The sequence below is a fragment of the Elephantulus edwardii genome, unplaced genomic scaffold, assembly GCF_000299155.1.
Source record: "Elephantulus edwardii isolate Elephantulus edwardi_28Jun2011 unplaced genomic scaffold, EleEdw1.0 scaffold00063, whole genome shotgun sequence".
Classification (NCBI taxonomy): domain Eukaryota; kingdom Metazoa; phylum Chordata; class Mammalia; order Macroscelidea; family Macroscelididae; genus Elephantulus; species Elephantulus edwardii.
The window spans coordinates 16718200-16745838 of record NW_006399813.1 but is presented as its reverse complement, the minus strand read 5'-3'; the positions used below and the strand labels follow the sequence as shown (position 1 = coordinate 16745838).

Sequence of the window (27639 nt, the reverse complement as noted above, 5' to 3'; positions counted from 1 at the left end):
CACAACTTCTCTATCCATTCATTTGTTGATGGGCACTTAGGTTGTTTACAACTCCTTGCTATTGTGAACAAAACCACGATAAACATGGGTGTGCATATATCTGCTTGGGTGACAGTTATCGTCTCTTTGGGGTATATTCCCAGTAGTGGAATTGCTGGGTCAGATGATATCTCTATTTGCAACTTTTTGAGAAAGCACCACACTGCCTTTCACAGTGGTTGCACCATTGTACACTTTCACCAACAGTGAGTAAGAGTTCCAGTTTCTTCACAACCTCGCGAGCATCTGTTGCTTGTTGTTCTGACTGGGGTGAGATATCTCATAGTTGTTTTGATTTGCATCTCTCTACTTTCCCCTCAACTCCCATATCAGTCCTGTTTTACAACAGTGGCACTATTCTATTGGCAACTCTTTGAGAAAGTGCCATACTGCCTTCCATAGTGGTTGCACCATTTTACACTTCCACCAACAGTGAATAAGGGTTCCAGTTTCTCCACAATCTCACCAGCATTTGTTGTTTGCTGCTCTGTTGAATTTTGCTATTGTCACTGGGATGGGAAGATATCTGATAGTTGTTATTCCCAGGCTACTTCACTTTGTTGTGTATATTATTTATACTTCTTCTATATTATTACTTATTTGAAAATTGCTTTGCTTGAGGTAACTTGGAAAGGTAATGGTGTGTCTTGTGTATTTAGAATAACAAAAGCAGATAAAATGATAACATTTCTTTATTGATATTTTTTGCTTCCTATGAATATTAACAATTGGTTGGCTTTCCTGTGCTTGAGCTCCACTAACCTTTTGTTTTTTAAATTGTTTGAGCAGTGCCCCCCTTGACCCCTGCCTCCTTGGTATCTTTACCCAGGATCTGGAAAGCAAATACTATTCTACTTCTCAGTGTTTTCTCTAACTGTATGAAATAGATATTCTAACTGCCTGTTTCATAAGAAATCTTGCAGGATTTGGCCAACTTGAACTAACTCTCATATACAGTAGATATTAACACTTTAAAGACTCTTTGCTCATTTCCTGACTCACTTTGACTTCTGGAAACACTTGTCAGCCAAGCATTGTTCACGTTGTCCATTGGTAGAGTTGAGAAGTGTGATCATGATCTGCATACAGTACCTCTCTGTGTGTGGCACTAGGAAGCCTGGCACATAGCAAGTGTTGGATGCCCTCTGGCTCTCTCAGTCTAGGATGGGCAGCAGTTACACCACCTCTCTCCCAGGCACACGCCCTATAGAAATTTGTGAACGTTGGTTTGGAGGCCAACAGACCTGACTTCCACTTCCCATTCTGCCACTTAGGAACTGTGATACCTGGTCCAAGTTCCTTAAGCTCTCTGGGTTCTTATTCCTCATCTTTTCAAATGGCAGTCAAACCACTAGTTTCTCAGGGTGGCTGTGGTAATAGCGAAGGTAGAAGGTTGGTAAATTGGTCTTTGAAAATGAGCTGTTGTTATTTCAGGAGCCCTGGTGGGAGCAGTTAAAAGCCAGCTGGGTTGTTAACTAAAAACTTAGAAGTTTGAATCCATTGTGGGGGGAGAGCTTGTGATCTTTTTCTATCAACAGGACTATCTAGAAAACTCTATGGGGTAGTTCTCTGTCACCTGGGGACACCATGATGAGTTGGAATCAACTGGACAACACCTAACATCAGTCGTATCCCAGCAATGCTTTACCACATTTGCTGTGGCTGCAAATAAATAGCAAAGCCTGGCAGGCAAGTGGGGTAAAGGGAGAAGACTGAGAAGGATAAGGTAAGAGGCTTCAATGTCACATTTGGCCATATGTTTTCCCCTAGAGTCCTGAAGATGATGACAGGAAGGTCCGTCGGAGAGAAAAAAATCGCGTGGCTGCTCAGAGAAGTCGGAAGAAGCAGACCCAGAAGGCCGACAAACTCCACGAGGTAAGGCTTGTTTGGCGTTGAACCACAAAGAAGCAACTTTGAAGAGTGGCCCTTCAGCCCTGCAATATGGGGCAGTTAGTGAGGCCTTATCCATCATCATCACTCAGTCCCAGCAAAACTCTCCTGGAACAGGGCCCAGTCCCTCAGCCCAGTGCTCTCATTCTTTGCTCACCGATGTCTTCATTTCTCCTTACTCACTGGTTTTATCTCATTTGCAAATTTCTTATATTATCAAATGAAACCAAACAAGAGTCCTTCTCACCAGTGATTCCCTTTCAAACCTCGTGTGTTCCATTTCTTTCCTTCTTGCCCTTTCCTACTTCTTTAAAAAATGATCTTTCAACCATTGTTTCTCCGTCATCACTCCCAGACATTCAGTGTTCAGATTTAATGTTTTCTCTCATCAATTCTCAACATTAGTGACTCTCAGATATAAACCTATAGGCAGGACCTCTTTCTTGGACCTTAGATTTTTCTGTCCTCAGATGCATCTGCTGTAGGCTCCTTAGCTGCAACTTAGTTGTTAAGAGAATGCTCTGGGATTTCATTTCTGCCATGGTGCCCCACAAATCACACACACACACACACACCCCCTCACCAAAGCTGTCCTTACTGAGGCCAGTGTATTCATGTCCCCTGGACTATCAAATCTTGGGGCTTCTTTTCTGGTTTCATCATTATCTTTGACCTTGCTAAAATAGTCGATACTATTGAGCACCACTCTTCTTGAAACCTTCTCTTTAACTTTTTTTAAAATCACTTTTCTTAGTTTCTCTGTCACTTCTATCACCTTTTTCTCAATCTTTGTTGTTGTTGTTGTTGTGTTTTTTCCAACTTTAACCTGTTTTCTAAATGTTGGTGTTGACAAGATTTAGGACTCTGCCCTTTCCCCCTTCTCATCTTCCAAGATGAAATCTATTCTTCCAGCACCAGTTTCCAATACTGCTGATTCTCAGGTAGATATCTCCAGGGGTGAGATCTCAGTCCTGAACCATAGACATAGTATCTCCAAGTGTCTGCGGAGATGTCTTTAGGTAGGTCTACTGCAGGCTTCTCAAATACAACCTCCATTTGTAACTGAATGTGTTTGCTCCAAAACTACTTCTCTCTCTCCCTTCAAATTTTGCGTAATATAGAACCTTCTTCCTCATCACCCAAATCAGGAGCCTGGAATTTATCCTAAACACTTGCATTCTTCTCAGCTCCTATGTGTAAAGTTACAGTCACGGCATGAGACTGTTTCAATCAGAAACTGGCCTGGACAGCATCCAAGGAGGATGGCATTCAAAACTGATGACTATTGTATGCTCTTATCTTTGTACTTTGTAAGTAATTAAAAATTGGAGTTTAGCTCTCTTCTGCCTTACTTTCTTGCCATAGATTATCTCAACAAGGCCAGCTTGGCATGGGGAGACAGGTGACACAGGGGGCTATGAGGGGTTATGGGGTGAAAAGAAACAATTGCTGATCTCTCCTTTTTAATGATGAACAGAGAACAGATTTAGTAAGCACATATTCTAGAAAGGGGAGATGTACTGTGAATTCATAGCATCTCATAAAGGGCTGACTGCATAAAATTTACCCTGACTTTCTGTGGCACAGGAATTCCCAGGGTATAGTTGGAAGGGTTTCTCCAGACAAGGGTGTAGAGATAGTCCTTCCCAGCCCTTGTTAATTCTCTAAAATTCCCACATTAGAATCGTAACTTATTTTGCTTTCTTTTTTTCTTCTTTTCCTTTTGTTCCTGAAGCAATTCTATTTCTAGCTTTATATTATTCCAAATAAATCCCAAAAGATTTGCAGCTCATAGCTAAGCATGTTCCTCTGTTCAGACCTGCAGTGAGGCGCCCAGATCTCTTTCCTTCAAGAAACTTCTAGTCTAGCTAGATGTATAATATCATGAAAAGCCCAAGGACATCCAGTTGCCAAGTACCAAGTGATTACATATAGTGTGTATTTATGAAGCACTGATAGGGGGGCAAGAGGAAGCCCTGACAACATGGTGGATTAAGCACTGGACTAATTGCAAGGTCAGTAGTTCGAGGCCACCATAGGAGAAAGATGAGGCCATCTGCTCGAAACCCTGTGGAGCAGTTCAACTTTAAGGAGCTTGACTCAACTGCAGTGGTTTTCATTTGTTTTTACTGTGAGCAGGAATCCTTGGGTGGAACAAACAGTTAATGTTTAATAAGGAGTTAACGTGCTTGGTTACTAATCAAAAGGTTGGAGATTTGAATCCATTCAGAGGCACCTTGAAAGAAAGGCCAAGTGATGTGACTGAAAAATCAGTCACTGAAAGTCCTGTGAACCTAAGCTCTACTCTTATGCATGTGGAAATGCAAATCAGAATTGACTCAAGGGCAACTGGTCATTGGTTAACTGTGGACAAAACATTGTCATTAGATCATGAAGCGAGCAATAAGATCTCATTATTGTCTTTAGGAAGCATAGATTTCCTAAGGGATTTTTTTCCCCTAGTGGCAAGAAGCTGCTTTGCAATCCTGAAGGCACATGGTTCAAAGCCATCAACTGCTCTCTTCCCATGAGATTAACTGCTCTAAATGCTCTCTGAGGGGTCAACCCTGTGTCAGTTCTAACTCAGCGGTACACGGCAACAGAACTGCTGTGATAAATTTTGTGGCTAGAGATAATGTGAATATATTATCTTAACATTTTGGAGGAAAGGAATATGAGATGGGTGGGCCCTTATGATTTAAAAGCAAGGTACTGGCAGGGCTGCCTTCTTGCTGGGAAAACTCGTATTCCTTGATTTTTCCATCTTCTGGAAGTATCCCACATTCTTTGATTAGGAAGCCCTTTCTCCATCTTCAAAGCCAGCAATGGCCGATCAAGTCTTACTCATGCTGCACTAGTCTGATACTTCTTCTGTCATCACACCTCCTCTGACTCTTCTGTTTCCCTCTTTCCTCAAAGCAGCTTGTACTTCACTGAGTCTACTCAGATCGCCATCTCCCTGAGGGAGGGCCCTCAGTGCCCTTGTTGCCGCCAACATCCAATGTTCTTTTGAACAGTTATCCACATGGCATAGGAATCTAAAAAGGTGGTCACAGCAGCTGCAGTAATATCCACATAGCTGAAAAGATCCAGTCGCCCCTTTGTCCCGAGTGCCCACCTCCCACAACTACTTATCAGGTAGTGAGCAGTGTTCCTCCCTCCCCCACCTGCCACCAACTACTCACCGTGTGTTCTTCCCCACCCCTACCTGCCACCACAGTTCTGCCTCGGGCCACACCCTTGGCATCTTGTTTCTGGATCCAGAAACTCTCAGAGCATTCTTCCCAGGACCAGTGAACTGTGGCATTCCTGGCCTGACATCAACCACCATATAGAAGGGGCATCTGCTATGAGTGGGAGGCCCCCATCCTCTGGACTGACAAAGAAGACAGACAGGCTAGCACAGGGAGCTCAGAGGCCCGCAGAAACTGTGCTGGGTGTCCCACCTCTTGATATACCCTAGTACCTTTCTCATAACACACTTGTTTACTTTATATTTGTAGTCTTATTTGTTTTATGGTTTACTCTTATAGATACAGCACTTAGCTGTTAGTTCGCTGTACTGGGGGGATGGCTTGCATGTTGCTGCTTCTTTTATAGTTTATGTATGTATATGCTTAGTTTGTTCTTATGGGTACAACACCTATCTGTATGTTTGCTATACTGGGATGACTTAGGTGTTGCTATAATGCTGGAGGCTATGGTATTAATATTTAAAATACCAGCAAGGTCACCCATGGTGAACATGTTCTGGCAGAGCTTATAGACTCAGAAGCAGGATTGGCCATCTACTTCCAAAATAATAGGCTTTCAAAAACCTTATGAGTAGCAGAAGAACATTGTTATAGTACCAAGAGCAGATCCTCACAGATTAGAAGATATTAAGCAATAAGGGGAAGCCACTGCAAACATCTGTGAATATTTGGGACATGAAATATAGAAGTATGAATCTGGGAAAATTGAGAGTTGTTAAAAATGAAGTGGAATGCATAGATTGACATCCTAGGCATTAGTGAACTGAGATGGACTGGTTTTGGCCACATTGAATCTGACAGTCATATGCTCTTTTATGCCTAGAATGATAATTTTTTAAATAATTTTAATGAACATTTACAGAGATTTTGGATTTCCATTCATTCATTGCTGCACTTCTCTACCCGCCCAGTCCTCTCCCCCTGCCCCCCCAGTTTGCTCCTCTCTTTCAAAAGTAAAAGAAAGACTCCCTCCCTGGTACACAATCCTCCTGCACCCCTCCCACTGCCCCAAGTACATTCCACTATGCAACCTTAATTGTGGACTCTTGTGATAACCATAATACCTGATCATACATTGCTTTTAAATGATTCAGTCCCTCATCTGTTTCAGTGCAGTATACACAATTTATCCCGTTTTTCTCAGTCTTACCCCAACCCTGATATCAGTCCCATTTTACATCAGTGGCACCATGCAATATTTGTCCTTTTGTGACTGAGATATTTCACTCAGCATAATGTCCTCCAGGCTTACCCATTTTGAATAATATTGAATGAGTTCCTTGTTTTTCAATGCAGCATAGTATTCCATTGTGTGAATATACCACAGCTTCTCTATCCATTCGTTTGTTGATGGGCACCTGGGTTGTTTCCAACTCCTTGCTATTGTGAACAGAGCTGCGATAAACATGGGTGTGCATATATCTGCTTGGATGTCAGTTATGGTCTCTTTGGGATATATAGAATGATAATTTGAGGAAGAATAATGTTGTATTCATACTCAGAAAGAGCATTCATTTAAAAGTCTTTCCTGAAGTACAGAGCTGTGAGTGATAGGATAAAATTCATATGCAAACAAAGAAAACCTGTTAACACAACTATTTAAATATACTCACTATCTACTAATTCCAAAGATAAACAGTTGGAGGATTTCTACCATTTGCAGCCTGAAGTTGAATAAACATGAAATCAAGATGCATTAATAATAATAGGTGACTAGAATGCAAGAGGGAGCTCTGGTGACGTAGTGGTAAGAAGCTGTGCTGCAATCCCAAAGGCATGTGGTTCTAATCCACCAGCTGCTCCACGGTAGGAGGAGGGACAATTTCCTACCATTCATTTTACTGCCTCTGAAAACCTGCTGGAGGGTCAGCTATGGGCCTGTTCCAACTCGATGGCAAACAACAACTCAGATAAGGCTAATAGCCTCATCTCTTTCATTTAATCACATCTGTAAAGTCTATTTAGTCATCTTTTTTTTTCTGTTGTTGTTGTTGTTGTATACCATTGAGTTGGAGTCTGACCCTCTAGTGAGTTTTCAGAGGCAGTTAATGGCACAGGAGGAGATTGTTCATCCTTCTTCTGTGTAGCATCTGATGGATTTGAACTGTGTGCCTTTGGATTGCAGTGCAGCTTCTTACCACTAGACCACCAGAGCTCCCTTTAGCCATGTATGGTAGCAAGTTTATAGGTGCTAGAGATTAGGATGTGAACTTCAGTTGCAGGGAGGGGTGTTCCCTTATTCTTCCTACCACTTTGTTGTTGTTGTTATGTTCTATCCAGTCAAGTACAACTTGTAATGACCCTTTGAACAGCAACAAATCTGAACCGTGCCCTATACGGTGCCATCTTCATCCTCTCTGACACGCTTGAGCACATTGCTGCAGTCATTATGTCAATCCATCTCATGGAGCATCTTCTTCTCTTTTGCTGACCCTCCACCTTTCTAAGAATGGTGGTCCTCTCCATGGATAAGTCTATCCTAGCAACATGCCCAAAGTATGGAGATGAAGCTTTGTCATCCATCCTTGCCTCCAAGTTGCATTCTGGTTGCACTTTCTCCCAGACAATATTTGTTTTTACTTTGGCAATCAGTGGGATGTTCAGTACTTTCTCCAAGACTACAGTTCAGAGAGACTGATTTTTCTTGATCAGTTTTTCTTCTGTCATCCTTATTCATTGTTTAATCATCCTTATTCATTGTTCAACTCTCAGATGCATAGCAGATGATTGAAGAGATCATGGCCTGAATCAAGCACACCTTAGTCTTTAAACTGACATCATTGCTTGTCAGTAATTTGGAGAGTTCCCTGACAGCACTTTTGCCCACTACAGTATGTCTCCTGATCACCTGAATGCTGGTATACCAAGAGTGTTGACTGTGGATTGGAGTAAGATGAAATTGCCAATTTTTTAATCTTTTCTCCATCTATCATGATGTTGCTTATTGGTCCAGTGTTGAGGATTTTTGTCTTCTTGATGTTGAGATGCAATCCACATCTTACTGCTAACGTAATGTAAATACTCATATCCCATGGACTTTGAGAAGAGCAAGCAAATCTATTTGGAAGAAGTGCAACCAGGGCAAGGATGGTGAAACTTGGCCTCACGTGCTTTGGACACATTATCAGGAAGAGCTAGTCCTTGGAAATGGAAAATATACTGTCTTCTTCTTTTTTTTTGGAAAATATACTGTCTTCTGTCATTGCTGGATTTGATAGGCAAATGAACCATGTGCCATGGAAACTAGAGATGGGACCACATTAGTTCCCACTTGAGCCCTCTTAGAATCATGGAGTAGAGAATCTTTCTCTGGGATCCATAGTCTCTTGTCCTGCTTGTAGACCATAATACATGACCATTTTTTTTTTGCTTCCTTATCTAGAAATGAGGCTCTTGATCAGAAACCTGACCCCTTTATGCACAGTCACTTCCTTCTCACCTTTTGAGAAGCCAGAGGAATGAATCGGAATTATACACTACTGGCAGATAGCCTAGTGAAGCTAGTTTTATTGAAAAACAGTGCCAAAGATGTCAGAACTGGCTTCATCCATAGATGGACCCCTAAAGCAATTGTTGTTGTGAACTGTTGAGTTGGAACTGACCCATAGCTGACTATCCAGCAGGTTTTCAGAGGCTTTTAATTGTACAGGAGGAGATTGTCCATCCTTCTCCTGTGGAGTAGCTGGTGGATTTGAACTACATGCCTTTGGGATTGCAGTAGCCTACACCTTTACCCTCACTAACTACTCACAAGGGCCACTGGTCACAAGAAGGTCTGAGAGAATGAGCAAATAATGCAGGAAACTGGAAATTCATCCCAAATTTCTAAAGAACAAGAGAAACATCCTTTGTGGATTGAAAGACACATGAGTAGCTCCATTTCATTTGCTCTGAGCCTCCTTCCAGGCTGAATAACAACAACTGTAGGTTCAGTCTGTGTTGTTCGGTGGTAGAATACTGAATGAAAATTTTTTAAACCTTGGTGGGGTGGTTGGGAAATGCACACATTGAGAGTCAGTATCTGGTTAAAAATGTGAAGAATAACTTGATAGTGTCCAATAAAATTGAAGTATCATGCCCAGATCATTGCTATATAAGTGATGGGAGAAGGCTATTCATGGTTCTTGCGGTCCTGGTTTGTGTCTACCAGTTGCTACAGAGTTGATGACAAACCATGGCAACCCCATGCGTGTCAGGATGATGCTCTATGGAGTTTTTAAATGGCTGATTTGTTGGAAGTATATGGCAAGGTCTTTCTTCCAAGCCACCTATGGGTATTCTTGAACCTCCAATCTTTTGGACATCAGCAGAGTGCATGAACTGTTTATTGCACACCAGGGACTCCATGCTGTATCTCTGATGGGGAAACTGTGAGTTGGGCAGAGTACATAGAGATTTCTCCTGAAACCTGGGTAAAACCAGCTCACTGGAAAGCTCTGAGAGTTCCAGGAAACAGGCCCTTGTAGTTATGATACCCGCTGCCCCCTGGAGATATGTACCCATCAAAAGGATTCTACTCATTCATTCCTGTACCCTACACTCTAGAGTAAAACCAGAAATGAAACCCACTGCCAGCGGGCCAGTTCTGACTCATGGCCACCCTCCATCAGCTTTCTGAGGCCATAAATCCCGGCAAGAGGACTCTGTCCATCTTCTTCCGGTGAAGCAGCCGATGGATTCCAACCGCTACCCTTTTGATGAGCATCCAGACATCTGACCAGTCCGTCTCCAGGGCATGTTAAATGAAGTAACTCGAGTTTTTTTACTGGTATTTCTTGGATATCAGAAAGAGACTTAACCTTTCTACTTTTATTTTCTTCCTGTTTTGCTCTCACACTCCAGCTGCTCTTGTGCCTCTTTTTCCTTCAACACCCTAAAACCCTCTCTATCATCCCTCGTGCTTGTAAGTCTCTTTGGATCTCTTGTCCACTTTCCTTCACCAGATCCCTCAAGCCATCCCTCTGGTTTGAGCTTCCTAGAATCCAGGACAAGTTCAAGGAGAGAGGGATTGAGGTTGCTCTGAAGTTGAAGTGTTGTCCTTTTCAGTAGATGGATGCCAGGAGTTGGGCTATACAGTGATGAGGAACCCTTCAGTGTTCACTGGGGGTTTCCCAACTATACCTTCAACTTGCTCACACCTCTCATGGGAATTGAGACCCTGGATCTTTGAAGGCTTGGCACATGCCTAAGTCCACATCCACATTCACATCTGGAAATCCAAATTGAGACAGGTTGAAAAGTAGCGTAGAAGTGGGTCAGGCTGCTTTGAGCCATGCACCCAAAAGTCTAAGACTGAGAAAGGATTTTGAGTCAGAAAAGAAGCGCAAAGATACCATCCCAAAGGGGCCTAAACTGTATTAGATTGACAAAGGGCTTGTGCAGCATGGCTGTGGGGTGTGTTGCCATGGTTCTTTCAGATATTGCACATTCTAAGAGCATGCTTCATGCCAGGACCCACTTGATTTAGAACCTGATTATGACACTAATTTGTACAGCCTTTGTTCATGGCAGTTTTCTTGCTAGGAAATCTATCAACTCAAGGCTTGGGAATGGACTTCTTGTAAAATTCTGAGCTTTTACAGCCTTTGCTGCTTGCTGGTAACCACTGTGGGGAAATTTGGGCCTGGTCAGCCCTGTTATGAGAAAGCAGAATTTCCGGTGCTGCACCAGAACTGCAGTTGACCTTGATGTCAGGGATCTGGGTCCAAGTCTGTGTGACCTTGGACAAGTGACTGTAAGCCTCAGAGCTGCAGTGTTCCTGCTTGTGAAATGGTTTCTGTGGGTGGTTCTGTGCCTTCCTGCTGGCCTTTTCTTACTTTTCCTTTCTTTCTCCCCTAACTTAACTATCATCTCTGGTCCTTGATGTCCATGTTGGTGTCTTTACTGGTCTCTGCTCTTTTCTTCTACTTCAGGGGCATCCTGGAACCCAAATACTTTCCAGAGAATTCTTTCTTCCTTGGACAACCTCTTTCAAATGCCCAGGCTAGGGTTTCTCAACAATGACTCTAACAGTATTTCAGATTGGATAATTCTCTGTTTTATGGAGGTCTGTCTTATACATTGGCAGGTTGGGTTGGTTTTAATTTTTTTCTATTTTTCTCAATCATGATGTAAATTAGTGTTTACAAAGCAGATTGACTTTCCACTCAGCTATTTATACTTTCCACTCAGTTATTTTGTTTTATGACATTAATAACAGTATCCAAAATGTAATTAAAGTTCTTCCATTTCTTCCTTGTAATTCTTATTTCCATTATGCCTTTTGCCCTAGTCCTTCCTGCCTTGAGGGCTTGCTCCTTGGGCAGATATTGCTCTTCTGATTTGATATGGTTGGTTATTTGAAGGAATGAGTGACTACCTGGGGTTATTGATTCCTTTACAGGCCTGTTTACTGTTTAGTTTAAAGATAAGCACCAGAGATAGGTTTTCTTTCAGATTTAAGGGTGTCCAAAGACTACAGATAGAGGGTGAGTGAAGGAGAGGAAAACCCCCAATGAGATTGGATCAACACAGTGACTTCTGCAATGGGCAGTGTATTGGAGATGATGAAAATGGCTCAATGGGCCAGGTTTATATGTTTGCTATGAGTCAACTTGAGGGCACCTAACAACAACAAAGGCCCATAAGGGGTGTTCTGGTAGCCTAATGGTAAGAAGCTGCGATGCAGTCTCAGAAGTATGCAGTTCAAATCCACTTGATGCTCCAGGGAAGATGGACTCTCTTCCTGTGTGATTAAATGCCTCTGAGAACCTGCTGGATGGTCAGCTATTGGTCAGTTCTGGCTCAACGGCACAAACAACAGGGTCCTAGGGTTGCTAGGAGTCATAGTCAACTTGATGGTATATAACAACAGGGGCTGTTGTCTACTGTAAAATGTTTGTAGTATTCTGGTCTCTATCCACGGGATACAATAGCACTCTCACCCCAGTTGTAACAGTAAAAAATGGCCCCAGACAATGTCAAATATCCCTTGGTGAAGTCTGCAAAATGCACCTGGGTGGTTGAGAACCACAGCCCTAGACGGAGCTGGGATCCGCAGTGATTTCACCAGCTTCACTTTTTAGATCTCTGCTTGCAGCTGATTTCCTGGCACAACAGTTACCTCAAACTTCACGGTGACTCGAAACTCAGCAGGACTTGAGCTTAAACCGGTAATCTCTTTGGACATAACGAAGGCTCTAATATTCTTTGTTTATTTTCTCTTTGTGTTTAGTCTAAGTAATTTCTTCCTGGCATTAAGGGAGCTTTATCTTTTCCTGTTTGTTCCCAATTGCTGTTCACTGGCCTGTTTCTCCTCCCTCTCATATTGTCTTTCTATTTTTGTAGAAAGATTTTTTTTTTTACTTTTCCCCTCTTTCTTATTCCTAAATTTGATAAAAATCCTCCAGCAGACTTCTAAGTAGAAGTTAAACCCCCAAAGAGAAAGTCCCTGAGGAGAAAGCACAGGTGGGGCTGCCCCAGGGAGACAGCTCTGATGCCTGTGTGCTGCGATTGATGACACTACAAAAAGGCGTTAGACAAGGCACTCCTCACGGCTTACAGAGAGGAAGCTCAGCGCTCAGAGCATCTCTCACCACAGAATTCAATAAACACGGAAAGGCACTCTGGGATATTCTGTTCAAAGAAAAGAGCTTCTTATTCTTTTAGTTTCATGATCTTGTAGAAATTGACTTTTCGAAAGGCGGAGCTTTGTCCAGGTTTGCACACATGTTTTCTGAGGAGTGCCCTTGCTTCTTGTTGTTAGTTGGTGTCAAGTCGATTCTGACTTAAGGGGATCCCACGTCTGTGGAGTAGAACTGCGCTGATTAAGGTTTTCCAGGGCTGTGACCTTTTGGAAACAGAGCTGAAGGACTTATTCTGTGGCATCAGCATAAATGGGTTTGAACCACCAGTCTTTCAGCTAGTGTTCAAGTGTTTAACTGCTTGTGACACACAGCACACTTTGTTTCCTGCTGTTTGGAATCTAATACAAATGTTAGCTCATTGGAGCAATTAAAATTTACTCTCCATTTTAATTAAAATGGAAGAGTATTTTCCAGTTGTTGTGCATTTTAGAGTCAGAACCAACACATAGCGGACCCTCCAGTAGGTTGTTTTTTGTTCTTTATTTTTTCATTTTCTACTAGTTTATTTACAAAATTTGAATACATTGTTTTAAAGAAAAAATTCCTTCAATTTTCCTCACCCCGCCCCATCAAATTGTACAACTCCATGATTAATCCTTCCTTCCCCCCTGCACATCTTCATCCCTCTGCTCCCACCCCCTCCCACTCCTCTTGGATCCTTATACTCATTCTACAATAAAGGTTTTATACAATATTATCCTTTTGGGACTGAGTTAGTGCACTCAGCATAATGCTCACCAGTCCCTCCCAAGTTAGGTAATAATTTACAAAATCATTGCTCCTGCGTGCTGCATAGTATTCCATTGTGTGAATGTACCACAATTTCTCAATCCATTCATTTGTGGTTGGACATTTTGACTATTTATTAACAGACAGAGCCTATAGACTTATTTCTTCTTGGACACAACCTCAGTATGGCCCTGACATCCTGTGGTCTTGGTGTGCTTGCCTGAAACTCGAAGGCCTCAGAAGTGGTGCAGCCCTCTGTGGGCACGGGTCTTCTTCAGTCACTCCAGGTCTTCATGGAGCTTGTTGTCCAGACCATTGGCCAGAACCTGACTGTATTTCCCATCTTTTTGTCTGTTCATGAACCAGTCTGGGATCTTGTACTGCCGTGGAATCTGCATAATGGTGATCACACGCTCCACCTCCTCTTCAGTGAGCTCTCCTGCCCTCTTGATTAGGTCAGTTTCTGCCTTCCTCAATACCACATGAGCATGTCTTCACCCTACACCCCTAATGACAGTGATGGCAAAAGCTATTTTCCACCGCCCATTGATGTTAGTGTTGAGTACTCACAAAAGTGTGCTGGAACTTCTCTGGGATCTCTAGCGACATGGTGGCAGCAGCAATGGCTGCGTGTAGGCCTCTGGTGGAAGACCCAGTAGGTTTTCAGAGGCAGTTAATCACACAGGAGGAGATTACCCATCCTTCTCTGGTAAAGCAGCTGGTGGCCTCGAATCACATGCGTTTGGGATTGCAGCATAGTTTTTTTTTGCCATTAAGCTGCCAGGGTGGAATATGTGCGTGTGCATGTATGTATGTATGTATATGTGTGTGTACATGTGTGTCTGTGTATATTTATGCAGAGCTGTAGCCTCCCCCACCCCTCTGCTGTATTCAGGCTCCCTACAGCCACATCCCTGTCCTCCCATTCTGACCCTCCCCTAACCCAGCGAGGGCTTTGTTGCTAGATTTATAGGCTCTAGGACTGGAGCTTATTAGAGACCAGAGTAGGGCATGAGAGATTGAGATGGTAGGCATAGGAGAGGACTGAAGACAGGACAGGGCCAGTACACCTGTGAGATGCTGCAGTTTCGCCTAGAACAGCCTTGAGAAGTGAGGCCTGTTGTCTTGGAGAGGACTCCAGCTCACACTGGGAAGCTGCCTGGGATGTGTAGGGTGCAGAGGAATGGCTCAGATGACCTCTGCACGCAGCCGCTGAGTCCCTGGGAGAGAAGAAAGAGGATAAGAGGAGACAAAGGTCAAATGTCTCAGAAGCCACTGGCCCTACCAGGGTGATACTGTGCCCACCAGAGGAGGATAGTGTAGGGGCATTCTCATATTTGGCGAAAGACATTATTTGAGATTGAACTTGATACAAGCCTGAATAGAACACATAAATAAATGATGTAGCTCAGATCGGTGCTATGCTCAGCCTTCCTTGGGTGGTGGGTGTGGTTTGAAAAGAGGAAGGTGGCTGGTTGAAGTGAACAGCATCATCAAAGGGGTGGAGTTGAGGATTTGCATGTGTCTTCATGTGCTGTAAGAATTTCACACATTTTAGATGATTTTCCTGATATTTAGTACAGATATGATGGGTAATAAGTTTGAGTCCCCAGCCTAGGGAAATGCACCATGTACAGGGAGCGGCAAAGCACAATGATGTAAATAAACCTAGAAATGGAAGCAGCGTTTCAGCAAGATTTAAATAAGATTGTCAACCTAGAGAGGGTCTCTATTGGCATGGGTCTCTGCAGTTGGTCCTATATTGTGGAATGTAATGATTTCAAGAAAGAAAAGCAAGAACTGCTTAATAGATAGCAGAAAGCTGTGTGTTATCACAAATCCTAAGATGATAGAAGTGAGATTCGAAAACATTTTGCAAAAAAAAAAAAAAAGGAAAACATTTTGCCAGATTGGGCTATACCCCACAGACAAAATGAAATTTAGTAAAAATGGTGTGAAGCCCAACTCTCCAGTTCCAAAGTATCGGTTGTCTAAGCACAGACTCAAAACCAGCAGATGTAGGTGAAACTAGCTTTTCGTGATAAACTGAGAAAAAATGAGGGGTGGCTGAGGGTTTGGGTCAGCATAGGAGTTGGGGACCCACCAAAATATGTCCTTCCTATAGTCAGGACACTGCACTTTGGGAGCTGCATGGCCTCAGAATATGTTAAGTTGGAAAGTATAGCTCTGGCGATATTGTCCAGAGAGAGCGGTGTTGCTAAGTCAAAGTTGTCACCTCTCTAGCGATTTGAATCTATAACCTGTTCCATGGGAGGCAGATGAGGCAGCCTCCTCTCATGTAATTTACAGCCTCTGAAAACCTGCTAGAGGGTTAGCTAGGAGTTGGGTCTCGCTCAGTGGCAATGAGTTGAGGTAGGTATCTAATGCTGCTTTAACAGGGATATCACAAGTGGATGGCTTTAACAAACAGAATTTATTCTCTTATAATAAGGAGGCTGGAAGTCCAAATTCAAGGTTCTAGCTCTAGGGAAATGCCTCCACTTTCTGCATCTACAAGCCTGATGTTCCCTGGAGACTTACAAGTGTTCTGTCCTTCCTCTGTATTAAGCAACTTCATCACACAGGGAGTAGGATCCAAAAAGACACACTCTACTCCAGGCTATTATTTCTTGGTGGGACTAAGCTTTCCCCTACCCCTCATCCTTGGCTCAATGTCCTTCACTTTTATCTAAAAGGGGGTTCTGATTGTGTAGTCCATAGTGCATAGTGTTGCCACTCCAAAGGCTTCATGTTGGGCTAAGGATTTATGATTTCTTGTAGAGAATTTGGAAGCTCAGTGACCTCTGACAGTGGAAATAAAACAAAAAGAGTGCTGGAACAAAGCCAAGGCAAAGGTGTTCTCATTGTTATTGTTTAATTTACTTCATACAACCAACTGTCTTTATGATGGTACCTAGTCCTTGTCTAGGTACAGAGGGTGTAGAAGTGAACTCACCAAAGATTTCCAGAATGTTGATCAGTTGGGGGAGTAATGTCTGTGAAGGGGCACAAAGAAACGTTACAGGGTGAAAGAATGTTCTAAATCTTCATCTATATAGCTGGATAGATTTGAGAGAACTCATAGAATTATAGACTTAACATGCATGCGTTTTATTTTATGTATGTTATATCATGGGAGAAGGATGGGCAATCTCCCCTCTTTTGATTTCTAGCCTCCGTAAACTTGTTGGAGAGTCAGTTATAAGTTGATTCTGTCTTGATGGTAAAGAATGGAATTGTTGAGTTTGGGGCCTTCAAATGGTTGAGCACTAGAACATCTGACTACCAACCAAAAAGGGTGGCTTGAATCCACTCAGAGGTGCTGCAGAATAAAAGCTTGATGATTTGTTTCAAGATCAAACAGTGCAGTTCTGCTCGGACAAACATGGATGGGGTCACCATGAGACAGAATCAGCTTGACAACAACTATTTTGCTCTTTGGCTTTATATCTAGATAAAGTTGGTATTAAAAATCCCTGTCCTCATGAACTTTTCATCCTCATGAGAAAAGAGATGTAAGCACATAATTATCAAGGGTGAAGCAGTGGGACTGATAATGATAAAATCTCAGGGGAAGGAGGCAGGGGATGGAGTTTCCTGGGAGGAGAAGGAAAAGGATTTCAGAAATGGTTTTGCTCAGTCTCTGTCTTCCCCAGGAGTATGAGTGTCTGGAGCAGGAGAACACAGTGCTGCGGAGGGAGATTGGGAAGCTGACAGAGGAGCTGAAGCACTTGAGCGAGGAGCTGAAGGAGCATGAGAAGATGTGCCCGCTGCTTCTCTGTCCCATAAACTTCGTGTCGGTGCCTCGGCCGGACCCTGTAGCTGGATGCTTGCCCCGGTGAAGCCCAAGGACCACCTCTGTGTAGTGCAAAGCCCACTCCTTACAAAGGCCATGAGCCTAGAGCACATAGGGCACAGCCTTCTCCATCGAGCCCAGGAACCTGCATGCTTGCAGATCAGGCTCCTTGAGTGCCTGGTTCTAGAGCCCTGGAGTGGATGCAGGAAAAGATGTCACCCTCAGGAATCACTTTTTATACACTTTGGCAGCTAATTGATTGTGCACTGTTACACAGAATCATTTTCTTCAGTATTTGAATAATAAAGATGATTGTTTAGTCTCTTATTTCTCCGAGTTCTTGGAATTTAGGAGCACAGCACACTTTTTCTTCTTGAAGAGGCTTTCTTTTATCTCTTTGGTTGTGTGGCTCATGGGTCTTGCTGTCCCCTTCTGTTCCTCTCCTGGACAGCCGTGGTGGACAGCCATGGTAGACAAGGCAGCCACCTTAAGGGGCAGCAGAGAAAAGGACAACCAAACTTACTCGTGCTTTCAGAAGTCAGACCCAGCTGAGTCATGGAGGAGTGTGTTAGGAATGATTAATGCTTATCTTTTTTTTCTTTTTTTAAATTAATTTTAATAAACATTTACAGAGATTTTGGATTTCCATTTATTCATTGCCACACTTTTCTCCCTGCCCACCCCTCCCCACCATTTCGCACCCCTCTCTGAAAAGAAATTAGTATACATTTAGTATACAATTACCCCATCCCTTCCCCCACACCCCCCACCCCGAGTACACTTCTCTATGCAAACTTAATTCTGGATTCCTGTGCTAACCATAATACTCAATCATATAGCACCTCTAATCTGTTCTTTCCCTCATCTGTTTCGATCTTAAAGCTTTGCTAGCACCTAATCTTGGCTAGCTCTCATATCCATGCTGCGCTGTCATGGAAAAGTTTTCTATCCCAGGCTGACTTTCTGCTCTGAGGGTTCCTAGGTCACTTCACTATCTCATCAGCAGCTATAGGATCAGGTAACGTGTGTGTCGGCATTACCAGATTCACAATTGACTGTGAAGAGAAACCTGTTCCCTTAAACAAACAAATTATTTCGACAGATGAGGAGAGGAGCAATTTCCTTTCAAAAGTCTCTTTCAGCTCTATCTATCAGGAAAAGCAAAGCCCAGCCAGTGAGCATTGGTCTCAGAGAGGACAGCAAACTGAGAAAGCACTCCCCACCCACTCTAATCCTCCTCTTCCCTGGAACAAGATGGGGACTGTGGAGGGTGGAGCCATGCTGTCACATAGGGAACAAGAAATGAGAACAGAAAGGAAAGTTCTTTGTTGCAAAATTAGAAGATTTTTAAAAAAGAAATAAAAATAACTAAATGGGTGGATGCCCTGTCCAGGGGGCTGGTCTTGCTGACTTCATACAATCATTATAGTCTACTAAGTGGTATAGCACTGGTCTCTCCACTTGCTGTACAGAGGTAACTCGTGGTTGTTGTGATGCTAAACTCTGTGACACAGATGTGTCAAATGTGAAAATGGTTACTCATGGTGGACAGTGTTTGGTGGAGCTCCCCGATTAAAAACAAGTTGGAAAGGAGGAGTGGCATCCACTTCTGAAATAGCTTGCCTCAAGAAACCCTATGAAGTGGAGAAACAATGAAAGTTATACAAGTGTTTCATTCATAGGGTCGCTATGAGTGGTCTATGACTCGATGGCACCTAAAAACAACAGCTTCCCATGAGCCCCCTTTCATGGAGAGGGCTCACTTCTGTTGGAGGCCAGCCTGGTCTCTAACTCTCAAAAATTTCTATAGTTAGAGATGCTGGAAGACTATGCCTCCTGGGAATGTCAGTCACAGCTTCCTGGCTACAGTAGTCATTGGGGGATGATGGAATCTTTTAGGGCAAGTGATCTTAAAACCGTGTGGTCAGATGCCTTCACTATGCAGATGGCTAAGGTGCTGAGAGAGAACGGCACTTGTCCAAGGTGAGCATCAGAGCCAGCATGAGACCCTGTGTTTCCACTGTTGAGTTACTAGAGTCAGGCTGAAGCTGATCAATAAGGAGTTGGAGCAGGGTGCTGCTCCACTGGCACCCCAGCAGTAGCAAGTCCGTTAGCATCTCATAACATCGAAGAGTGTATATGGTGGTGGTGTTATGTGCTGTCGAATTGCTTGTGACTAATAGCGACCCCTATGTACAAGAGCCTTGAAACCTGCTCTATCCTGTGCCAACTTTACTGTCAACACACATAACCTCATTACCCCAGTTACTCTATCAATCCATCTCATCTTTCTCTGTCCTCAACCCTTCCAGGCATGATATCCCTCTCCAGGGACCAGTCCCTTCTTGCAACATGCCCAAAGTATGTCAGATGAAGCTTCAGAATCCTTGACTCCAAGGAGCATTCTGGCTTCACTCTCTCCAGGACAAACCTGTTTGTTCTCCTAGCAGTCCATGGTATATTCAACACTGCAGCACCACAGCTCAAAGGCAACAATACTCTCTCTATCATCCCTAGTCATTGTCCAGCTCTCTGATGCATAGCATGCATAGCAAGCAATTGCAAAGACTATGGCCTGGATCAGTATATATATATATATATATAGTACATAGAGGGTATATGCGTAGTACAGGTGAGCCAGAGGTCTGTGAAGGGTAGACTTGGAGCCAGGCTCCAGGGGACTATGTGACTGTGAGTGTGAATATGTGAATGTGTGTGAATCCTAAATGCAGGCACCTCACTACTGCTTTCATTAAACCCCAGCAGACTTCTTGGCCTGTAGGAATACTTTGTACTCTGGCCAGGTCACCACATGACCCTGCAGTGCTTTCATGCTCTCCTGGCTTGCTAGTTCCCTTACCTGACATGAATTCTATCTATTCCCCTGCTCCAGCCTTTCATAGTCTCTGTTGCTAACCCTTTCCAGTATCCTAACCTGCTGGCCTCATTGGACTGATTGTCCTAAAGTGCAGTCCTTCCTGACTGTATACTGTATCCTGGCTCCATGTAGTCATTTAAGGACCAAGCTTCTTTAAGGACCATACCATACAGGAGACTAGGAAAGAGAAAATCCATGGAAGATGAAAGGGTTATGACCAGACCTAAAATTTACAAATACTAGAAGCTGCTGATGTCGAGTTGACTCCGACTCGGGATACAAATGCTCAGTCATAACCAAATTGTTGGTGGTTCAAACCCACCCAGAGGCAACTAGGAAGAAAAGTCTAATGATTTGATAGTGGTGGGAAACCCAACATTTGCTGAGCTTGATTTCTAAGAATCTCCTTTTCAAGATTCCAGTAACATTAGAGAGGGTACTCAGTCCCTGAATCCTCCTGTGAACAGGGATATATCCCCTAAAACCCCAGGAAACTATTGTTTCCATCTGGGGCAAGGAGAGCAGAACAGTTGCTGGGGTGGGTTTGTGAGGTTGTATCCACACTGCTGCTATGCGCCAGGCTTGGGGACACTATTTGTTGGGCTGGAGAGAAGAGAGGCAACTGAGAAAGCCACCTCACCTCACAACCCAAAGAACCCCCTGTAACCCCTAGACATAGAAAATGTTTAATAGGGAGGAAACCCTTTCTTCAAACCCACGCAGCCATTCCACTTCCTGTCCACAATCACCGCTATTGCACCAGCCCAGCCTTGAGGCTCAGGGTTTCCGTCAATGAATGAGGCCTCCATGTCAGCCCCAAACTGGAACAAGAACCACACTGACAGAAAAGAGATCCCAAAACCTCTTCTTTCCCATCAATGATAAGGTCTCCAAAGTCAGAGTACACTTACTGGCAGGGGTTATGGGCTACACTTGAGTGAGAGTGGGAACAAAAATTTGGCCCCAGATCTTACTGACATAGCTTCTTTCTTATGATAACCAGGAAGTGTGACCAAGTTAATTAAGGATGTCACTAAGGCCGGTGCCACGGTACAGTAAGAGTGTCACAAACGCCCAGAAATGGACTCCCCACTCCACTTTAGACCTTAGTAATGTTGGGCGTTTGTTTTAATCACAGATTAATATGTGATAAAGAGAAACTGCTTAAATGTAATTTTAGAGTATATGAATGCTAATAAGAAAATTTTATAAAATCTGCACTAAACCATTGTAACATTATGAGTTACTGTTTTTCTCCTTCTTTTCCTTTAGTTACTGCTTTAGTCTCTAAAATATTATTGACAGATGTTTACAAATTGCAATTATCACAATATTATAGCAAAAATACTAAAAGTTTGTCAGAATCAGTGACTACAACATGGACAGTAATGTAAACAAGTGTCTGCTTCAAGTGAGTGCAGACGAGATGAACGATTTGAAGTACCATTGTAATTGGGTGATAAGGACAGCTTTGACTGGAGTGTATTGTTGTTGTTAGCTGCCAGTCTTTGAGTCCCCTCTGACTCATAGATCCCCTCCCCTGCACCAGGCTCATGATCTGGGCCGTGCTCAAGCACATTGTTCCAGTCAATGTATCACTCCAGCTTGTTGACGGTCTTTCTTTCTCCGGCCCTTCACCTTTCCCAGCATGATTTCCTTTTCTGGGAACTGATTCCTCTTGACAATCTACCCTAAGTATGTGAGGCAAATTCTTCACCTTCTCTGAGGAGCATGCTGGCTGCACTTGCTTCAGGGCAGAATTACTTGTTCTTTTGGCAGTCCGTGATAGCCAACATTCTTCTCCAACACCACAATTCAAAAGCACCTATTCTTCTTTCATCCTTATTCACTTTCAGATGCACAGGAAGCAATTGAAAATGTACCATGGATTAGATCAGGCATATTTTACTGTTCTTACTCTTTAAATTGATATCCTCGCTGTTCAGCACTTTGGAGAGATCCTTGACTGGAGATTTTCCTGATTTAACATGGCTTTTAGTTTCCTAATGCTGTTACAATGGATATTGATTGTGGAACCAAGTAAAATGAAAAATTGTTGATAACTTCATTTTTGTCTCCATCTATCAAAATATTGTCTGTTGCTGCAGTGGTGAAAATTTTCTTAATTTTTATTTTATTAATTATTATTAATTTTAATGAAAATTTACAGAGCCTTCGGATTTCCATTCATTCATTGTTGTAGTTTTCTCCCTGCCCACCCCTCTCCACCAGTTCACTCTTCTCTTTGAAATGTAAAAGAAAAATTCTTTCATTGCTATATAATCCCTCCCCTCAAGTCCACTCCACTATGCAGCCCTCATTCTGGGCTCCTGTTATGACAGGAATACTTAATCATGTATTTCTTTTAAACAGTTCTCTCCCTCATCTGTTTCAATGCAGTATAATGGTGAAAATTTTTTTATTTCTTGCTGTTGAAATGTAATCCATATTGAAGGCTGTAGTTTTGTGGGGGTGGAGTGGGATTTGTTGATTGTTCCCTGCACCCTGCAGTAAGTGCTTCAAGTCTTCTTGACTTTCTACGAGTAAGTTTGTGTCACTTGCATAATTCAGGTTGTTGATAATTCTTTCTCCAATTCTGATGTCACATTCTTCTTCATGTCATCCTACTTCTTAAATTGTTTGCTCAGCATACGGATTGAATAGGTATGGAAAGAATACAACTCTGTATACATCTTTTCTGATTTTAAACCAGATAGTGTTTCCTTATTTTGTCAGACAAGGGCTTCTTGGTCTATGTACAGATTTTACATGAGCACAACCAAGTGTTCTGAGATTCTCATACTTCTCTATGTAAGCCATAATTTGTTATCATCTATTCCATCAAATGCCTTTGTACATACAGTCAGTAAGATGCACAAGTTAACATCTTTCTGGTATTCTCTGCTTTCAGCCAAGATTCATCTGACATCAGCAATGATATAATTTAAGTCCTCTTCTCAATTCAGTTTGATTTTCTGAAAGTTCCCTGTAGATGTACTTTTCCAGTTGTTTTTGAATCTTCAGGAAGATAGTACATCCATGTGATATTAATGATATCATTCAATAATTTCCATATTTTGTTGGATCACCATTTTGGGGAATGCAAACATATTTGGTTCTCTGTCAGTCAGTTGCCCAGCTAATTGTCTTCTAGATTTCTTAGTATAGACTAGTGAACATGCCCAGGGCTGCATCTGTTTGTTGAAACATGTAACTTGATATTCAAATACTTCCTAGGACCTTATTTTTTGCCTGTAACTTCAGTGCAGTTTGAATATATTCCTTCATTATCATTTTTTTTATCATATGCTTCTTTTTTGGTACAGTGAGTCTATATAACTCTGTATATTATGTTCAAAAGTAAATGAACATGGAGTTTTAGCTTTGGTGGTGTTGTGTACCATCAAGTTGAAATCAACTCCTACCTAACCCTCCAGTGGCTTTTCAGAGGCAGTTTAATCACTCAGGAGGACATGGCCCATTTTTTCCCTACAGAGCACTTGGTAGATTCGAACTAAGTGCCTTTGGGATTACAGTGTGGCTCCTCACCAGGAAGTGCCTTTTAGCTTTGTAGGTATATTCATACATGTGAATTGGGCTTATGAGAAATGTGGGGTTTTGTTACAACTGACTACAGGAATATTTTTTCCTTTATTAAAAATTTTACTTTGGTGGGGTTCTTACTTTGGTGGTGGGGTGAGGGAAATTGGAAGAATCTGTTGTGAAGAACAATGTATTCAAATTTTGTAAAAAAACTAGTATAATTTAAAAAAAGGAAGAAAAAAATTTTACTCTGGGTTGCATACAAAGTTTGTATACATTGTGCTATCCTTCTATCCTTCATTCTTCCTTCTATCCACTAGCCTTCATTCACCTTGTGTTTCATACATTCTCATTAATTATGGTTTTTGTTGTTGTTTTTGTGTACCGTCAGATTGGATCCAACTAGCACAGGAAGAGATTACCCCTCTTTCTCCAGTGGAGCATCTGGTGCGTTTGAACTGTGTGCCTTTTGGATTGCAGCACAGCATCTTGTCACTAGGCCACCCTGAGCTCCTTCTTTATGTTTTATAAAATCAATCACCATTGAACTATGCACACCATTACCCCATCTTTTCAGGTCCCTACCAGCTCTTTATAATTTTTCCCCCTCCCTCCACCCACCAAATTGTGCAATCCTATGGTTTTGACCCTGCCCACCCTCACCCTTCTGTTTCCACCCCTTCCCCACTTGGATCACCCATACACATTTTACTAGTTATCCTTCTGTTTTTACAATAATGGTCCTATGCAGTATTTATCCTTATGAGGCTGAGTTAGTTCACTCAGCATAATTCTCACCATTCTCTCCCAAGTTATGTAGTAATTATCAAAATCCTTGCTCCTGAGTACTGAGTATTCCATTATGTGAATACACCACAATTTCTCAATCCATTCAGTTGTAATTGGATATATGGATTGCTTCTTTGTTCTTGCAGTGGTCATTGGTGTACAAATCTCCTTTTGTGTCTCAGTTCTGATTTTCTCAGGGTATATTCCTAACAGTGAAATAGCTGAATCATATGGAATTTCAATGTTCAGCTTTTAAAGGAAATACCAAACTGCTTTCCAGAGTGGTTGTACCATTTTACAATCCCATCAACAGTGTAGGAGAGTTCCCATCTCTCCACATCCTCTCTGACATTTATTACTTGTTGTCCTGTTAAACTTTGACACTGATACTGAGGTGTGATGGTGTCTAATTGTGGTTTTGATGCGCATCTCTCTCCTTGCCAATCATTTGGAGCATTTTTTCATGTGTCTGTTGGCCATCCAAATGTCTTCCTCTGAAAAGTCCATGTCTCTTCCCATTTTGTAATTGGGTTATAGGATTTTTCTTGGGAAGACCTACAGGGATATCTTTATTAAAAATAATTTCTACTGAAATATTGCACAAAAAGCTTATGGACAGTCATTTTTGTGTCAGTGTCTCTCAGTGAGATCTGTATCCTGTAGGATATGCCATTGGAGTCCTTCATACCAAAGCAAGAAGGTTACAGAGAATTAGTGAAAGAAGAGAAAGGAAAGAAGTTAGAAATACAGGAAGACGACAGGACAGGAAAGGAAATGGGGAGAAGAATCAGGGTGTCTTTGAGCTCTGAGTGGAAATTATCTCTTCTCATGGAACTTATGCTGAATTCTCAGGAAGGACATTGTAGGAAACCCACCTAATTTGAGATGTGTGGGTGTTGTTAGCTCATGTAGGCCAGTGTCTTTGGACATGGATTTTTTTTTTTTGGACATGGATTTAAGTTTGGATTCCAGATAACTTTCCTTGGTCCATTTGAAAATTGACCACGTTGATGAAATTTCCTTATTCTATGTAATGGAGGAGTTCCGGTTGTGCAAACATTAACATACTTGGCTGAGGTGGAGGGTGGAGGTTCGAATCCACCTGAGGAATCCTGGAAGAAAGATAAGATTATCTTCTTTTGAGCAATCAGTCAGTGAAAACTTTACAGAGCACAATTATACTTTGATAAGGTCTCAAGTCACCATGAGTATGAGTGAACTCCATGGTAACTGGTTTTGTCTCTTTGGGAAAAGGAAATCATGACCACTATTAATTAGCGTGACTTATAACTAAAAGCCAATGTATTTCCCCCCACACACACACACCCCAGCTTCTTTTGCTGCTTCTTGGATCAGTCAAGATTTGTGCATAGCATGTTTTGTTAATGAACTCGTGGCTGAATTTGTTTTTCAGGTTTTTTTAAGCTTGAGAAATGTCAAGCAAGTTCTTCTCTTTATGTTCCAGCTTCAGCTCTTTGCAGAGTCCATTATAATACTTGGCTTTGTCTTCTTGACCTGCTGTTGGAAATCATTTGTTCAGCTCTTTTACTTCTGCACCACTTGCCTTTGTTTTGACTTCTTGACATTCTATTGTAATTTTCAGTCTCTTCTCACATGCAGTTTGGTTTTCCCCTTCTCCCTCTCCCTAGGTAGCAATCTTTTTGCTCTCTTTATGGATGATATCTTTGATGTCAACTCACCATTTATTTGGTCTCTAACCATTAGTGTTAAATGCCTCAAACATATTCTTGAGATGATTTTTAAACCTGTGTGGGATAGACTCGAGGTTGCATCTTGATTTTGTGGATTTGTTTTAAGTCTTTTCAGCTTCAGTTTGAACTTGCATCTGAGTAATTGAAGGTTTGTTCCACAATCAGCACCCGGCCTGGTTTTGACTGCTGACACTGAGCTTCTCCAGCCATTCTTTCCGCAGGTAATCTGCCTAATTCCTGTGTAGTCCATCAGGTGTGGTCCATATTTAAAGACTAAGGTATGCCTAATTCAGGCTATGGTCTTTTTAATCACTTGCTATGCATCTGAAAGCTGGACAACAAATAAAGATGATAGAACAAGAAGCAGTGCCTATAAGTTGAGGTGTTGGAGAATATTGACTATTCCATGGTCTGTCAAAAGAACAAGTATATATCTTGGAGAAAGCACACACAGAGTGCTTCTTAGAGGCAAGAATAGTGAAAATTCATCTCACATACTTTGACCGTGTTGTGTGGACATATTGCTAGTCCTCAGGAAAGGACATCATGAGAAACCTATACCTGGACCAGGAGGCTGTAGTATGAACAGAGCAAGGGAACACTACATGATTTAATATTAAGAAGGGAGTGTGTCAGGGTTGTATACTTTTCCCATACCTACTTAATTTGCATGCTGAGCAAATTATTTGAGAAGCTGGACTTTATGAAGAGAAATGTTGCGTGAGGATTGGAGGAAGACTCATCAATAACCTGTGCTATGCTGATGACACAAACTTGCTTGCTGGAAGTGAGGAAGACTTGAAGCATTTATTGTGGAAGATTAGGGAATGTAGCCTTCAATATAGATTGCATCTCAATGTCAAGAAAACAAAGATTCTTACCACTGACAATGTCATGATGGATGGAGAAGAGATTGAAACTGTCAACAGCTTCATTTACTTGGATCCACAATTAACAAACACAGTATCAGCAGTCAGGAAATAAGGAGTCATATTGTACTGGGAAAATCTGCCGCTATAGGGACCTCTCCAAATTCTTGAGTAGTAATGATGTCAGTCTGATGACTAAGGTGTGTCTGATTCAGGCTATAGTTTTTCTGATCACTTGCTATGCATATGAGAGCTGGACAGTGAATAAAGATGAAGGAAGAAGATGATGCCTTTGATCTGTGATGTTGTAGAAGAGCACTGAACATCCCATGGATGTCCTGGAGAGCGTGCAGCCAGAGTGCTCTTTGGAGGCAAGAATGATGAGGCTTTGCCTCACAAACTTTGGGCATGGTGCTAGGAGGAACTATTCCTTGGAGAAGGACATGATGTTGGGAGGGTGGAGGATTGGTGAAAGAGAGGAAGATCCTGCACCAGGTGGACGCTGACTGCCTCAG

General features: G+C 42.3%; 1 protein-coding gene and 1 pseudogene across 1 annotated transcript in view; one reads left to right on the top strand and one right to left on the bottom strand.

Annotated features, from left to right (window-relative positions):
* Positions 1–17379, top strand: part of BATF3 (basic leucine zipper transcription factor, ATF-like 3) — a 21366-nt gene extending 3987 nt beyond the window's left edge. The window contains exons 2-4 of the mRNA XM_006887970.1: positions 1721–1732; positions 1810–1914; positions 17194–17379. Coding sequence (XP_006888032.1) covers positions 1721–1732; positions 1810–1914; positions 17194–17379 — 303 coding nt within the window. The remainder of the gene's footprint in view (positions 1–1720; positions 1733–1809; positions 1915–17193) is intronic.
* Positions 13696–14146, bottom strand: LOC102862142 (annotated as a pseudogene).
* Positions 17380–27639: the final 10260 nt, after the last annotated feature.